The sequence below is a fragment of the Spathaspora passalidarum genome (assembly GCF_000223485.1).
Source record: "Spathaspora passalidarum NRRL Y-27907 unplaced genomic scaffold SPAPAscaffold_1, whole genome shotgun sequence".
NCBI lineage: Eukaryota > Fungi > Ascomycota > Pichiomycetes > Serinales > Debaryomycetaceae > Spathaspora > Spathaspora passalidarum.
The window spans coordinates 840116-856237 of NW_006767425.1; the positions used below are offsets into that span (position 1 = coordinate 840116).

The following is a 16122-nucleotide window of genomic DNA, read 5'->3' on the forward strand; positions in this document are numbered from 1 at the left end:
TGCCCAGAAATACTTCCAACATTAACACTATTCATTTACCGCGTTAGACTAATATATGCACAATGTCCCCTTCAGAACAGTCTATGCAACATACAACGTTACTAGATACTCTCACCACGGAGATAAATACTTTTATCGATTCAGGGGAAAATCACCTCAGTTCCTTGGTAAGTAACGTTGATACGGTTCTAGATGGATTGAAGTCAATAGAGCTGGAATTAGAAGAACAGTTAAAACTTGAAGAAACTCAAATGCAAACCGAAGATACCGAGAAGGATATCGTCCAAAAGGAACATAAGACGAAGCTTCACAAGTTAGAGAAATTGTCGGACAAATGGTACCATTCTTCTATATCAAATTTAAAACTGTATAATTCAGCTACTAATAGAATCCTGAAGAATGTGCTTAACAATTCAAAATTCAATGTTGAATTAGATGATGCATATACATATCCGTTGAACTTGGATAGCTTCCCCGTGAATGGCAATAGGCCAATTATGCCTTCGACCACCCCTGGCGATTCCGATTTGAAAATGATTAAACTTGAAAACAGAGAAGAATTAATCAAGGCAATTATTTTGCATCTTCTCAAGATTGGTCAATGTGATATAGTCAAGGAAGTTGCACGAGAACTTCCCGAAAATTCACCTATTTCAATTGACGAAAACTTGTCGGAGAAGTTTGAAAAGTTGCATCAAATTGTGGATAGTATAATCTCCAATCACGACTTAACCTTGGCTCTTGCATGGTTTAAAGACAAGTATAATGAACAGGTTGCAAAGAATGGAATGAGTACTACATCTACCGATGACAATGCCAGCAATATTGAATTCAAATACCATATGCTTCAGTTCACAATTCTTTTCAACGGAAAAGACTCATCATTTGGATTAGATGATGCCTTGGCGGCATATTTGTATTCCAAAGACAACTTTTCTAGATTTTTTAAAGATTACTTGCATGAAATTTCACCATTGATGACCCTACTTTTATTTAAAACCAAGACTAATGACGATGACGATGCATTTTCTAGAAAGCATATGGTCAGTGTGGTGCGAGGTTTCATTGAACGTATAAAACAAGGATTTGACATGGAGAACGATTCCCGAAATTCATTAAACCAAGGAGAAACCAAGTTTGTTTCGGAATTGCTCAATAGTTTTGAAAATATCCATTCTAATCAGTCATTATTTGTCAACATTTCGAATGAATTTATTTCCGAATATTGTAAGTTTTTAAAGCTTTCAAATGATTCGTCGCTTTTCCAAAGTATCCTTGCCGGTCATATTTACTTGCCTAGTTTCTACAAGTACAACCAAATTCAACTGAAATTAACCAAGATTAAGGCAGTGCCCGACTCAACGAAGATGGAGGAAAGTAGCAGTTCAACTGCTACACACAAGGCCGAAAATGATGTAATTAATTATACTGCCACATATCATTTCGAACTTCCATTCCAACTTCCTGATTCCAATAGATTCTTGTTTAATTATCATCCTATATTCATATGTCCAGTATCAAGAGAGCAACTTATACCTATCACAGAAACCATGGTTGAGGCAATTAAGGATGAAGAAGGTAGACGCAAGAGAAAACGATATTTGGTGGAAAACCCATTAACTACGCAGGTTGTAGTATTGGAGTTCTGTAAGCATTTGGCATTAAAGGATAGTGTGTATCATTTGTCCAAGAAAGGTACTGAGATATTCAAGTGCCATTATTGCTACAAGAAACACAAATATACCGATGTCACTCCTGCTTACTTCATTGATTTGTAGAGTAGTGTGAGGTTTTATAGTTGTAGATGAATCGAAGAGAAAAAATCATAATTTTTTTTTATTCTTATTGCAGATGGACCCCGGCAGATTCAAAAGAAAGTAGTTGTAACCTATGACCGAAGAACTATTGACTTCACAGACTTCCATATTGGGTGATCCCTGGATACCGATCTACAGAAAGTCTGTAGATTTTGGTGCCAACCATTTTGAACTGGCAATGTCCAATATCATCAAAGAACCAAATATCAACTCCACCGTGATCATGAGAGCAGATATCCTTAAAGAGAACATATATGACCCTAAACACGGAGATACCATGTTTGTTAGTAAACTAATTCATCAGACTCCGGAGTTCCCAGGATCAGAAAACACCCAAGACGAAGTACTCCATCGCGATTTACATGATGTTGAGATCAGGGAGATTCCCAATAATGGTGGGCTTCAATTGACCAAAAAGTGTGAGTTGGTGAGGAGAATCATTCCTCGTAATCCGTTCAAAGATCATATCATAAACCAAACATGTTTAGTCTTGACTGGGGAAGATGCCGTCCTTGTGGTTTATATTCCACATATAGCCACTAAGGAGGAGATCCCATTTTATTTACCCCCAGTGTATGGAATTGGGATTTTGTATCATAAAGGACAGGTTTCTATTCATTATCTTCCATTTGATGAACCAGGATCCACCACTGAGCACGATTTGTTGAAATCTATGCCTGCAGCAGAACGTCCCATTAGAATTGCATATAGACTACTAGAAACATCATCCAAGCATTCAGGCGGTGTTAAATCAGGGTATGAAAAACGAGTCAATCACGATTTGGTGGTTCCCAAGATTGAATTTCAAAACAGGTACATTAGTTTAAAGAAGAAATATTCTTCCAAGCTAGTGAATGAATGGTGCGAAAGTACTGATCCCAAGAAACATGTGTTTGAAGATTTGGCAATTGCTGCGTTCTTAATTGAATACTGGATTTTGAAGAAGTACAACAAGGATGAATTTGAGTTTAGAGATTTGGGTTGTGGCAATGGGTTATTGGTGTACATATTGAACATGGAAGGGTACAGGGGGAAAGGTATAGATGCAAGAGCTCGTAAGTCGTGGGCGATCTACCCTGAAGAAGTGCAGCAAAATTTATTAGAACAAATAATTGTCCCCAGTGTATTACTTAAACCACATCCTGCGGTATCCAAGATGGACCCAAACATCCAAGACAATGGGAGAAGATTCAAACAAATAGACAAGAGCGAATCGGGAGTAAATGTTTCATTTCATACTTCCGAATCACTCCTTCACTCTCCAAAAGTGTGCACAACTGATGAATTCCCACCAAACACATTTATTATTGGAAATCATTCCGATGAATTGACGTGTTGGATCCCATTATTGGGTTTCCCATTCATAGTGATTCCATGTTGCTCGCATGCTTTGAACGGAGCTAAAATGAGATATCCACCACGTAAAGCTCCAACAAACACTCCCCAGAATTCAACATATGCATCCTTAGTGGATCATGTTGAAGATCTTTCGATTTTGATGGGATGGAAAGTCGAAAAGGAAATGTTGAGAATACCAAGTACTAGAAACGGAGCTATTATGAGTAATGAAAGAATCCAGCCGTTCCAACAAGAGCCTGAAGAAATCAAGCAAATGAGAGTGTTGGACATTATTGCCATGGAGGGAGGGGCAGAAGGATGGGTTGAGAATCTGATGAAATTAATGACAAAAGAGCCTAGAAATCATTAGCTGTAGTTGATAGATAATATAGATTGTATATGTTAGTATAAAGTTTTCGCAACCATAAAAAAAATGGTCTAGGAAGAAAGGTCACATTTCTTTTTTTTTTTGGAGGGGGGTCGTGGTGGATTGTCGCTGTGCCCAGGCGCAGAAACCAAATCAACGAAAAATCCACTACCACCAAGACTCACAGGGGGGGTAGTGCTGGCAACCAACAAAAACACGCAAGTAATCAACACCAAAATGACCGGTTCGTCTTCTCAGTATGTCTTTATATTGAATATATACTCTTAAGTGTGTTTATTTTACTAACGTATGAATAGATTCCAACAGTTGGAGAAATTAGGTGAAGGTACCTATGCTACCGTTTACAAAGGCAGAAACCGTGCCACAGGAGCCTTGGTGGCTCTTAAAGAAATCAACTTGGATTCAGAAGAAGGTACACCTTCTACTGCCATCAGGGAGATTTCTTTGATGAAGGAGCTCGACCATGAAAACATTGTCACCCTTTATGATGTTATCCACACCGAAAATAAATTGACCCTTGTGTTTGAATACATGGACAAAGATTTGAAAAAGTATATGGAAGTACATGGAACCCAAGGCGCCTTGGACTTGAAAGTCGTCAAATCATTTATGTTTCAATTATTAAAAGGGATCATGTTCTGTCATGATAATCGCGTCTTGCATCGTGACTTAAAGCCTCAAAACTTGTTGATTAACAGTAAGGGAGAGTTGAAATTAGGTGATTTTGGATTAGCCCGTGCGTTTGGGATCCCATTCAACACTTTTTCCAATGAGGTTGTTACGTTATGGTATAGGGCTCCTGATGTGTTGTTAGGTTCTCGTGCATACACTACATCTATTGATATTTGGTCTGCAGGTTGTATATTTGCAGAAATGTGCACTGGTAAACCATTATTCCCAGGAACAGCCAATGAAGATCAATTAATCAAAATCTTTAGATTGATGGGTACTCCTAATGAAAGAACTTGGCCAGGTATTAGTCAATATGCCAACTATAAGAACAATTGGCAAATCTTTGTTCCTCAAGACTTGAGATTAATCGTCCCAAATCTTGATTCTTTGGGATTGAACTTGTTGCAAAGTTTATTGCAAATGAGACCAGAAGCTAGAATCACCGCTAGACAAGCTTTACAGCATCCTTGGTTCCATGAGATTACAAACCCTGCCCCTGTCATGCACCAATTGAGCGATCCTTACCAACAAGAACACCATTACCAACAACAAGCACAGCCAATCATTGATCACCAATACTAGACAAGCATTCTGCGCTATAGAGATTACGAAAGTCATTTCATTCATTAGCTAACTAAGTTCTATGAAAATTATGCAAGATGTCGTACTCAGGGTTCGGTTCAAATGTCAGGAGTACTTGAGTCAATTGAATATTTCGAAGTTTTATGGCTTCTGTCCAGAATGGACGACTGTCGACGTTGGTATGTCGGGTAAAGTAAAATGCAAGTAGTAAGAAACATCCTTTAGAAAGATCTTGGACTATGGTGTCACCATCCACATTGTCTCCATATATAGAATAATCTATTTTTGTATAAGAATCAAATAAACGAAACATGTCAATGATTACATCTCCAAAACAAGGGCCCGTAGTTTGTGTATGCAGTAATAATTGTGGTATAATTGACCCAACGGGTAATTCTCGATAGGGGAAGTTGTGAATGTGATCTGGTTGGAGGTGCCTGAATGTTTTAGATAATATAACGTCAACCGGTCCTAGAGAATCTGGATGTAAAAGCAATAATCTCTGCACTAGTTGAAATTTCTGTATTGAGTTTATTCCATTACCAAGTATAGTTGCTGGAATTCTGAACATAGAAGGAGGGTCAACTGGTGCAACCAAAAAGCCATCATCAAATATAAAGCTAAACTGATACGGTATTTCTTTGACGGGGAGTTTTTCATCATCATAATAGGAAAGTCTGGGATTGTCAATATTTTCTTCACTCCGATTGTTAACATTCCACTCATCAACTAATTTGACTATTTCTTCCATACTTGCATTGTAATCAATAGTTGTACTGTCTGCGTCATTAGCAAGCTGGGCTGAATCCATGGCCATTTCGGCAAATTTAAATCGTACTACTCGAAGTCTAAGTTTTTGCATAAACAACACTTCTGCTCGTGTCATGAACTTACAAACCAGTTCTTCGGATGCACCAACTAAATATTTGCTGGTAAAAAAATCTAGCAACCTATTTGAGATGAAGTTATTACTAAGCACCTTATCGAGAAGAACCCAGGCGTTCTTAGTATATTCCAAACATATCCTTCTCAATATATCATGGTTACGCACTAGCCGTTTATAGTTGATGTTTTGAGGACATCTTGTCTTGTAATAGCTTATCACACGCGTATAATACTCCATTTTCTTTGTAATGACATCGAAATCCAACCGTTCATTCAAATTAAACGCATAGAATTTCCTCACCATATCCAATACTAACGAAAGGTTGTCCCAGTATCCTTCACTAACGTACTCTTTATCGAACTTCAACATCCGCCGGAGCAGTTTGTTCATGAGGGGGATATTATTGCCTGGGCCAGCTTCTATGAAAATCCTGCGGATGATACAATTAGGCAAGTCAACAAATGTTAAATGATTAGTTATTGATTTATGCCGGTATTCAACTTCAGAAGTGGATGCCGAAGTGGTTATACTGGTGGACTGACGAAGTTTCCTCTTCTTGAGGGACTTGCCAGGATTTATAAAGCCCATTTTCCTGACGTATTAGCATTATTTAAAAATAGTTTAATTTTTTTTTTCTTATTGATGCAATCGTGCGAGGTAAGAATTATTCTTCCACGGTTGCAAAAATAGTCCAACCGTTTTAACCGACGTATGGCATATGGGGTTATATCTACATTAATGATTCAAATACAAGTTTAATATTTCAACTATCTAACATAAACAATAAATAAATGGCTAAGTGAGAAAAAAAAAGATTATCTAAATCTTTTCTTTAAATTGGTCTTCGGTAACACCAGCACCCATGGCAGCAGTTGAAGTAACACCACCACTGACCATTTTCAATAAGCCATCAATATATTCAGCACCAGACCATTTTTGATGCTTGACAACTTCAACACCCTTTTCAATTTCTGGTTGTTGAACATTTTGACCATAAGCCCTCATACCAATTTGCGAGTATTGGTTAGCGAAGTCATCAACAGCCAAAGCAGTAGTATGTAACCCAGCAAGAGTAATGAATTGCCATACGTAACCCAACTTGGCCAATCTCTTGATATAAGTCTCTTGTTCATTTGGTGGCATAGCCTTGTTCCAGTTGAAAGATGGAGATAAGTTGTAAGCCAACCATTGGTCAGGGTAAGCAGCCTTGACACCTTCGGCGAATTCCTTGGCTTGTTGGTAGTCTGGCAATGCTGATTCCATCCAGATCAAATCAGCATATGGAGCAAAGGCTCTACCTCTCATAACAGCACATTGAGTACCACCTTGGTATCTGTAGTAACCTTCTCTAGCTCTGGCAACTTCCCAGTTAAAGTAAATGTCCTTACCAGTCAATTCCTTAGCCAACTTCTTAGCTTCCTTGTGGGAGGTGTTGGATAATGGGTTGACCTTGTCGGTAAACTTCTTAATCAAGGCTTGCTTGTTTGAGTAGTTACCAGCGTTAATTTCATCGATAACAGCTTCATGGAACAACTTTAATCCAGCAGTCTTGGTCCAGTTTTGTTCAATAGCAGCCAATTCTTCACCATAGATACCCTTAGCTTCAGCTTCGGCCATTAAACCAGCTAATTCAGGAGCATCTGGGTTGGTAGAACCAATGACGAAGTAATGGTCTCTGTGATCAATGGTAGAAGTAATCAAAGTGGCGGCTTCAGAATCAGTTCTGGCAACAGCCAATAAGTTAGATCCCAAGATATCAGCAGAAGCTCTAATGGCAACCAATCTGTTAATGTGTTCTTGGACTGGAACAAGAACCTTACCAGCCATATGACCACACTTCTTGGTACCAGGAGCTTGATCTTCGATATGGATACCAGCAGCACCACGTTCAACAAACAATTTGGTCAACTTGATAATAGCAGTGATACCACCGTGACCAGTATCGGCATCAGCAATAATTGGTCTCAAGAAGTCAGTGTATGGAGTCTTGGCTCTTTGAGCTTTAGACATGTTTAATCTTTCTTCACGTTGCTTTCTGTCGTGGAATAATTGAGCAAACCACAAATGTTCAACCTTGTTTGGAACGGTATCCATTGGGTAATCAGCTAAATCTGGAGATGGTTCGTTAGAAGTAGAAGCAGTAGAGGAACATTGCCAACCAGAAACGTAGACGGAATCCAAGTACTTGGCCATTTGAGCAACGTGGATTGGGTCCAAGGCACCGAAGGTGAAGGAAGCAGTCTTGTCAGCATCATGCTTTTCCAACAAAGAGAACAATTTGTCAGATTGTTGGGAAGATGGGTAGTCAATCTTGAGAGTACCTCTCTTCTTAGCAATATCTTCAGCGGTATAGATTCTCTTGGTCTTTCTCCATCTTGGTTGAGCCCACCATTTCTTAATTTCAGCAACTTGTTGTTGGTAAGCTCTTTCTTCTTCGTTAATGTCGATAGCGGAGTATGGCATTGTTGTGTAGTATCTATTATTGAAACCTATAAAAGATTAATGAAGAGAAAGAAGAAGACTGGAAAGAAAAAACAAAAATTTCAAAGGGAATTAACAGGATATTTATAGGTCAAAAAAGTTTTTCAACCCATTCGGGTATATGGGGGAGAAGCGTAATGTCTGGAGAAAAGCTGGAAAATCAGGTGGGTTCATTTCTAAGCTTATTTCTTTTTTTTTTTTTTTTTTGCAAAAATATTTTTTCCCCAGATTTTTGATTGTTGAAATAAACCCAATTCCATTAGTCCTGGGCAGTTGATTAGCCGTATGCAGTACACGATAACAATTGCTTTTGAATAACCTCGGAAACGAAATTATGAGCCAATTTGAGTAATGTAGTCACGCACATTTTTATGTTTCACAACATCACTAAATAGTTCCAACCGTTGATATGTATCTCCCGTTAATAGTTTAGGGTTCTTGACAAGTGTGTCATCCAATCATATTTCAATGTAATGCAAGAAAAGTAAAAGAAAAAACTCCGAGAGTGCATGAACCTAAATGCAAAACCTGCAAAATATTATTTTTTTTATTTTTTTCATGTGCACCAGAAAAGGTCATTTCCAACGGGTCCGAATTCGGATACTTTGAAATTTGGTCGTAGTTTCCCTTACTCCGAGGCTAATTTATGGAATGCCTGGGGTATGGCGTTTTTATGATTCATCCGTGAATTTGTGTTAACGCCTGGCTCTTGGGTTGGTATTGTGTCATTGGTGGGCTATGTCCGGGTTGATCGGCAGGTGACATCTCGTACTACAATGAAAGGAACTACATGTCCATGCAACTGTTATTTTCCTTGATATGATTCATTAGTCATGCATTATTTTTAAAGTTCGGAGTTTCAAGTCCCCGTGGATTTTTCTTGTTATTTCCCACAAATAATAAATTGCAATCACCATGCCCGCATGTTAATCCCCGGACTGTTACAGTTTGAAATCGAAATTACTTTCAAATTATACTAAAAAGTTTCTATAAACAAATATCTCGGCAATCTATTCCGTTTTGGATTTCTTTACTCCATTGCCATCTGGTTTAGGGGCTTTTCTTTTCTTGACCATACCTGACAAATCATTTACAGGTTGAGCTGGCTTCTTTTTCTTAACCATGGAGGTAAGATTGTTTACTAGAACTTCAGACATACTGGTACTGGTATCCCCACCTGAACTGGTGGCTTCTTGTCCTAAAATTCCTTTAATCAATTCCATTTGTTCTTGTTGTAATTGATCACTAGGCGCTTTTCTCAATTCATCGTATTTGACTTGCAATTCTTGGATCATCTCATCATTTTCCTTTTTCATCTCACTATCAGTTTCATGTTTGTTTCTGCGTTGGACAGATTCAATCGCTAATTTCAATTGCTCGGCGGCCTTTTGTCTCAGTTGAGGATCAGAACAGAACTCCAAGGCCAATGCTACCTTATAATATGCTTCTGACAAGAATCCTGAATTTTCCGGATTATACAATTTCAATTTAAGATCGAGACATTCTTGGAAGTCAGTTGCTGATTGTTGGAAGTTTTCTGTTTCCAATGAGATGTCACCAAGAATATCATAACAATCAGCTAACTTCTTGACTGTGATTATGTATTCATTTGTAGTTTCGGAACGGTCTGATTCCAAATATGGAGGAGATAAATCGCCCTTGTCAAGAGTGGAGAGCTTATCTTCTAATAAGGTTCGGGTAAGGTCTAAAATTTCCCAGGCTATCTCAAAATCACTTTCTTCCTCTTCTTGTTTTTCTGGCTTTCCCTTACCATCTTCTTCGTCTTCGTCTTCTTCGTCTTCCTCTGCTAATTGAGGCCCTTCTTCTTCCTGTTCATCAGTTACCTCGGCTTCAACAGGTTCAGCATCATAAAATTGAAACTGATCATCTTCTTCGTCCTGTTCACCTTCTCCATTCTCATTGTCATCGTTGGTACGTGCAGGTGGAGCACCACCAAAAACTTCGGACTTGCTAATGGCACTTTGAAATACTGCTTTACCGTATAAGAACAACAAGTCAGGATCATCACCGTGTTCTTCCGCGTATGTCTCGCAAGCCTCTCCGTATTTTGCAACAGCCGAGTCAAAATCTTTCGCAGAATAGGCGCGGGAGCCTTCAGCTATTAATTTGGATACGTTTTCAGGATACAATGCCATGTTCTGAATAGAGTGTTTGGAGTTGCTGAAGAGTGCTTTAGTTTGTCACTTTTTTTGTGGATGCGAGTCTTGATATTTTTTTTTTTTTTTGCTTTACTGACGCGTATTTCGTTGGCTTGAGGATCGCTGTACAAGGACTTAAGAATACATTCAAGTTTGATACCTTTTTCTTTTATTATGGCCCAAAAGTTGATCTAGGTGTTATCTGTAAGTGCAGATTCCATGGATTGACATTAATTATTTTCTTTTTCTTTACGTTGCTGAAGAGATATTGGAATAACTCTTTATAAAAACAAAATTTTGCAGCAAAACTGAAAGAATAATTACAAAACCTAATACTCATTGAAAATATACTCATAACCTCAACATTTACAGGGATCATATTGTCCATAAATTCCAATCAAACCAATGATATCTATCTAAATGAATAAGGGTATATGTTGCAGCTGGTTTGCACAGTTCAGAAATTAACTGTTAAGAAGGTGATGTACAATTTGTCTTCCTTACAAGAAGCTCAAGGACCAAATCCTCCTTCCTTCTCAATTCACATTATTATCATTTTTCTTTCTTATAATTCGCCGAGGCATTAAGCCTATTTAACTACGGCACATGTGTGACCACTACGTTCTCTCCATTACGACTCCCCACACTTATCAATCCCTCGTAATTGATTTCGGTCACATGACATCCGGAACTTCCACTAACAAAGTTTCGTCATGTTTATTTTTTTTTTTTCTTTATTTTTCTTAGTGAATCTCCCCTATCATTATCAACAAAATTATCATTGATGTCAATTACGGTCCAGTGACCATAACAAACAAACACATCGGAACTTCGAAGGTTACTTTTTTTTTGGAAGTATAACCTGCTCTACTCATTACTACCTATATTCCGTGAAATACTTTGATTTCAGTGACCATACATCCAGGCATCAACTCGGTACCCTTGTTTACATTTTTTCTTCCTTCGTACTTGGGTCAAAAAAAAAACAGAAATTGGTTATTCTGCCTTTTAGTGGTTCCAGTTAATAACAGCAAGCATGTCACAGCATTCACCCCTGAGTGGGAAGAGGTCTCTAAGGAGGAAACCTCCAGCTGAAATGGAGCCATTGAACCAACCTGTGCCTGCTAACAACTCAACATTCCCATATACGACAAGGTCGACTCAACAACCGTTTCAACCAGAGGTGGATCCTCACTTCAAACGCAGACCATCGCAAGATTACTCTCCATCTAATCAGCAGAGATACGAGTTCTTGAACTACGATACTTCAATAGCTCCGGATTACTCCCATGCCGATCAGTCGTATGAAGACACATTTGCATCCCTTGACTCACCCAAGCCAAAGGGTCCCCGTCAAATTTGGGAGTACAATGAGCATGAATACCGTGAAGCAAGTCCAACTCCTCTTGGGAACAATCGTGACTTGGATCACAGACATGCCACTCGTGACAGATCACCAATTCATATCGATCGAACCAAACCCAAGGAACGCGCATTTCAGGAGATGTCAAGGTCTAACTCAATCCCTAGTGTGGCAACACCATACCCTACTAAACCAGTAGAAGAAGAAATTTTTGATGAGGAATTTGCATTTACTGTTTCTCCTCCCGACACAAAGAGAACAAATGAAACTGACAGAATACCCCTGTTGGTACAAAGAAGACTGATGCCGGCTCTTCCAGTTTCCACTCTTGCACATTCTACAAACTACAACAACTTAGCCAGCATCGGGCATGACGCACGAAACCTTAATGTACGTTCATCACAAAACTCACGATTCCCAGGCACGTATGAACCATTGGCAGAAGAAGAACAACCATATCAAGAACCACGATCAGATTCCACGGGGGCAGAATACTATTCCACTATACCGCAATTTCCTCCAGCTGAATTTGATGAAAATGAATTTATAGAATCTCAAGGAAGTAGTTCACGGTGGAATTCTATCCGATCACATGATTCCTATTATGCAGTCACTGATAACCCATTTTTTGATGAAGAGGAGCTAGAAATGAGAACAGAATCTCCCACATCTGACTACTTTGATTATTCCATTTTGCCGGACATTCCAACGGGGAAAGATGCATCCTTTCTTGAACCTACTATACCCCCTCATACTCATATACCCATACCAGGAATACCCCTGATTCCAAGAGCAACTCCATACAAGAAGTTACCAGTAATACCGTTGGATCTACCCGAATTACCATTCAGCTCCTCATTGTTGCTTCTGCAACATTTCCAAATATGTGAAAACATATGGTCACTCTCCCTGATTTTCCAATGGTGTTTGGAGTTGAGACTGTGGCTGCGAGATCAAACTATTTCTAAGCGTGAACTTAAGAAGGCATTGATTAGATTGTTTGCGTTTCATAGAAGCGACTTTGCACTTGATGTGATAACACGGAATGCAAATATAGTATTGACTAGTCTTGTTGACTCAGGCGCCATTGTTCTTGTAGATGGTAAAGGATCGGAAGAAGAAAAGAAAGGAATAACAATGGCCTCAGACGTGTATGTTAATGGTGTACTACCTGATTTCACTCAATGCTATTCTGTTTTCCCTCATGCTGAAGATGACGAGACCTCTTATCAGTGTTATTCGCTGTCATGCTATCTGAATGAAGTAAGAAAGTACGAAGCCCGAAGAAGAACAACCAATATCAAGGATATTGTATTGGAGAATGATTGGGCCACGCATTGGCATTTATCGGCTGAAGACTTGCGAGGAATAGAGCAGGGCTTAATCAAACGTCAATCCTATGTGTTTGACTTGCTTAGATATGAGCAAACATTTATCCAAAGAGCTAAATGTTTTATCGAAATTGTTGTACCGGAATTCGTACCTCATATGCGTGAATTATTCAAGCCTGAGATTACTAAAAAGTTTGAACAGGATGTCGTTGAACCAGGTCGGAAAATTCTTGAGATTCATCAAACCCAGTTGTTTGAGCCCTTGTTGAGAATTCTTATTGCCGAGGGAAAATTTATTAGAGATTTAGTTTCAATTTCAAATATTTACAATGATTGGGCTATAGAAGTACGACCCTTTTTGATGCAGTACATGAGCTGTATGCCATTGATTGAAGAATTGTTGAGCACGCCATCTTTGAAAACATGGGTTGATAACCATATCGGGAATTTGAAACGTGTTAAAGAATTGAAAGTGAATGTTGCCATTTTGTTTATCAGTACCTTCAATTCTAGGTATCAACTGCTTCCACTACAATTGTTGGATATCCGCAAGAAATATGACGAACTGGATGAAGAATATCATGCCTTGACAAAGGCAAGCGAGACAATAAAGAAGTTGGGACTGAAGATTAATGAATCAAAAAGAATGGCAGACAATGTACACACCATAGGTATGATTAAGAATCAATTAGTGTGGAAGAATAATTTACAACCAACGAATTTGAATTTGGGATCTACTAATCGAAAATTCATTTGTCGAGGAGATATGACCAGGAAAGGTGAGATGAAGATCACTACATGGATAAACCATATAATACTTCTTGACAACTACATGATAATTACGGACCGAGTTAAGAATTCAAAGGCACGCGGGTATAGTTACAGAATTATTGAGGATCCTATTCCTGTTGAATTCTTAATTGTGGAAGAGAAAGCCATGACTGGGGTAACAACAAACACTTTACCCTTACCTCGAAATGGAACGAACCAACTACCTACACCACCACCAACCACCACCACCACATCAAATACATTAGATAGTTTGGGAGATGATGATGACTCGGCCACATTTGCACTTAAGATACGATTTGCAGGTAGACAGAAGCATACATATACATTTTCTTGTAAATCAGAACGTGAACGTGGAGAGTGGATTAGATTCTTATCTGAGACGAAGCTGGCATTAGGCAAGAGATTGAAGCCATCAGAACCTTTTGATATGAAACTTGTATCCAATACATGTTTTGGATATGAGTTCCCTAATAGAATTACCAAGTTGCAAATTTGTGCACCATATGACCCTATTTATGAGATAAGTCAAGATTCATTAAGAAAGCTTACTCAATTGGGTTACAAATCTGATTTATACAGCTTCCCTAATTCTAGAAATCATGTCGTGTTTAGCAGGGTTAATTATCTTTGTTCATTTACATATAAAGGCGGGAGATACCATTTTATTGGATTGGCTACTGGGTTATATTGTTGCGAAGCCAAGAACAGGTGGAAAAAGATACTCAATGGGGCGGATTTCACCAAGATACACGTTGATGTTGTAGCTGGAATTGTTATTGTGCTTGGTGATAAACATTTGAAGTATTTCTTGCTTCTGCAATTGCTTTTGGTTTATACTGAAAAAAAGTCAGAAGTTACAAGTATTCCAGTATCGAAAGAGCCGGTATTATTCTTTTCTGTTGGCCGACACAAAAATATCACAATGTTGTTTTACGCAAAAAGGAAGAGCAATGGCACGACACATTTCAAAGTTCTAATTCCCGAGACCGACAATCATGGAGTATTTAGTCGATTCAAAGAAGAAAGAAAGTTTTATATCCAAGCTGAATGTTATGGAATTTCAATTTTCAATTCTTCGTTTGCAGTGCACACAAATAAAGGGTTTGAAATTTTAGAGTTGGATAAATTAATTCCTCGCTCAGTGCCCGACTTACCCCTCCCAGATGTTGAAAATAAGAAAAAGATTGACCAGTTTCAAAGAAGAACTAGTAACTCTTCAAATGTGGCGGTTGAAATAATACGGAAGCTAGTGTCATCGTCAAACATGAAGCCGCTTGGAATGTTTAAGTTGAATAATAACACAGAGTTCCTTTTGGTTTACAATGAGTTTGCAATCTTCATAAACAAGCACGGGAAATTATCACGATTATCTGTTCTTCGATTTGAATTCAAAGCAAGGTCAATCCAGTTTGCCAATAATCATTTATGTATTATTTGCGAAGAAGTTATTGAAATTTGGTCGATCAGTGATTTCGTTAAGGGTACTAATAAGTTGATGCAGGTAATCACTGGTAAGGATATTAGATCCATTTCTGATGATCAAATTGCGATTGCTATGGCAAACCCCATGGTTCTTGGATTACAATTGGTATTTCAATTGATACTGAAAGCAGGGGAGTGAGGAGAACAAACAATATATAATGATGTATCTTTTTCTATTAAGTTTAATTGATCCTTTTTGGATTGTAATGTAATATATATTAATATTCCAATGATGGGCCTTTTTTTTTTGTTTTGCTAACAATCTGACGGAATCATTTACTATTTTATCGATCTGGATCACTGATTCTGTATGTATAAAAAGCAGAAATGTGGTATTTCATCTTTATGTTACTCTAATTTGCGAACAGTCTTCTACAATTACCAGATTTTCTTTTAATCTTTAAAGTGGATTTTGGTCCAAACAAAATATACGAACAGAGACAAGAAATTATTTACTTATACCGTAAAAAGAAGATCACTGCAACATCATCTCCTAATTCCAAGCAAAATTGAAAAAAATATTTACTTAGTTCTTAGAATTTCCTGTTGTCGTTAGTGTTTTGACGCAATATCCTTTGCTTTCATTACTCAAAACTGAGTTGGCATAGCTTCTGTGGAAATGATTACAACGCTTAAAGCTTTCAAATTATATAAGGAAACAGTTATTTTTCTCATTATTTGATGTTAAATATATTTATAAGGCGGCATGTAACTGTTATTAGCACAACCTTGGCATTAATAGCAAGAAAAAAAAAAAAATAATTGCATCCAAAATTAGCTATAGAACTGATATCTCCGCTAAAAAATCTCTTGGTAGAGCAAAAAGACCAC

At 38.1% G+C, this 16122-nt stretch overlaps 7 protein-coding genes across 7 annotated transcripts; 4 read left to right on the top strand and 3 right to left on the bottom strand. All coding sequences in view use genetic code 12, as the record gives it.

Annotated features, from left to right (window-relative positions):
* Positions 1-55: 55 nt before the first annotated feature.
* On the top strand, positions 56-1778 carry SPAPADRAFT_58157 (ubiquitin-protein ligase; the record flags this gene model as incomplete). The annotated part of the gene is made up of 2 exons (XM_007372375.1): positions 56-167; positions 193-1778. 2 exons carry the CDS (start codon positions 56-58, stop codon positions 1776-1778), a joined length of 1698 nt encoding a protein of 565 aa, XP_007372437.1.
* Positions 1779-1838: 60 nt separating this feature from the next.
* On the top strand, positions 1839-3589 carry SPAPADRAFT_69374 (tRNA (uracil) methyltransferase; the record flags this gene model as incomplete). The annotated part of the gene is made up of 1 exon (XM_007372376.1): positions 1839-3589. One exon carries the CDS (start codon positions 1891-1893, stop codon positions 3523-3525), a length of 1635 nt encoding a protein of 544 aa, XP_007372438.1.
* Positions 3590-3709: 120 nt separating this feature from the next.
* Positions 3710-6226, top strand: PHO85 (cyclin-dependent serine/threonine-protein kinase; the record flags this gene model as incomplete). Its single annotated transcript, XM_007372377.1, has 2 exons — positions 3710-3779; positions 3840-6226. 2 exons carry the CDS (start codon positions 3760-3762, stop codon positions 4795-4797), a joined length of 978 nt encoding a protein of 325 aa, XP_007372439.1.
* SPAPADRAFT_64220 (uncharacterized protein) lies at positions 3859-6277 on the bottom strand (the record flags this gene model as incomplete). The annotated part of the gene is made up of 1 exon (XM_007372378.1): positions 3859-6277. One exon carries the CDS (start codon positions 6269-6271, stop codon positions 4850-4852), a length of 1422 nt encoding a protein of 473 aa, XP_007372440.1.
* Positions 6278-6427: 150 nt separating this feature from the next.
* Positions 6428-8206, bottom strand: ICL1 (isocitrate lyase 1; the record flags this gene model as incomplete). Its single annotated transcript, XM_007372379.1, has 1 exon — positions 6428-8206. The coding sequence occupies one exon, from the start codon at positions 8144-8146 to the stop codon at positions 6503-6505; it is 1644 nt and encodes a 547-aa protein (XP_007372441.1).
* Positions 8207-9114: 908 nt separating this feature from the next.
* Positions 9115-10367, bottom strand: SPAPADRAFT_58161 (uncharacterized protein; the record flags this gene model as incomplete). Its single annotated transcript, XM_007372380.1, has 1 exon — positions 9115-10367. One exon carries the CDS (start codon positions 10318-10320, stop codon positions 9175-9177), a length of 1146 nt encoding a protein of 381 aa, XP_007372442.1.
* A 992-nt stretch (positions 10368-11359) lies between these two features.
* On the top strand, positions 11360-15430 carry TUS1 (Rho family guanine nucleotide exchange factor; the record flags this gene model as incomplete). Its single annotated transcript, XM_007372381.1, has 3 exons — positions 11360-12076; positions 12108-12111; positions 12210-15430. The coding sequence occupies 3 exons, from the start codon at positions 11360-11362 to the stop codon at positions 15428-15430; spliced, it is 3942 nt and encodes a 1313-aa protein (XP_007372443.1).
* Between the last annotated feature and the right edge of the window lie 692 nt (positions 15431-16122).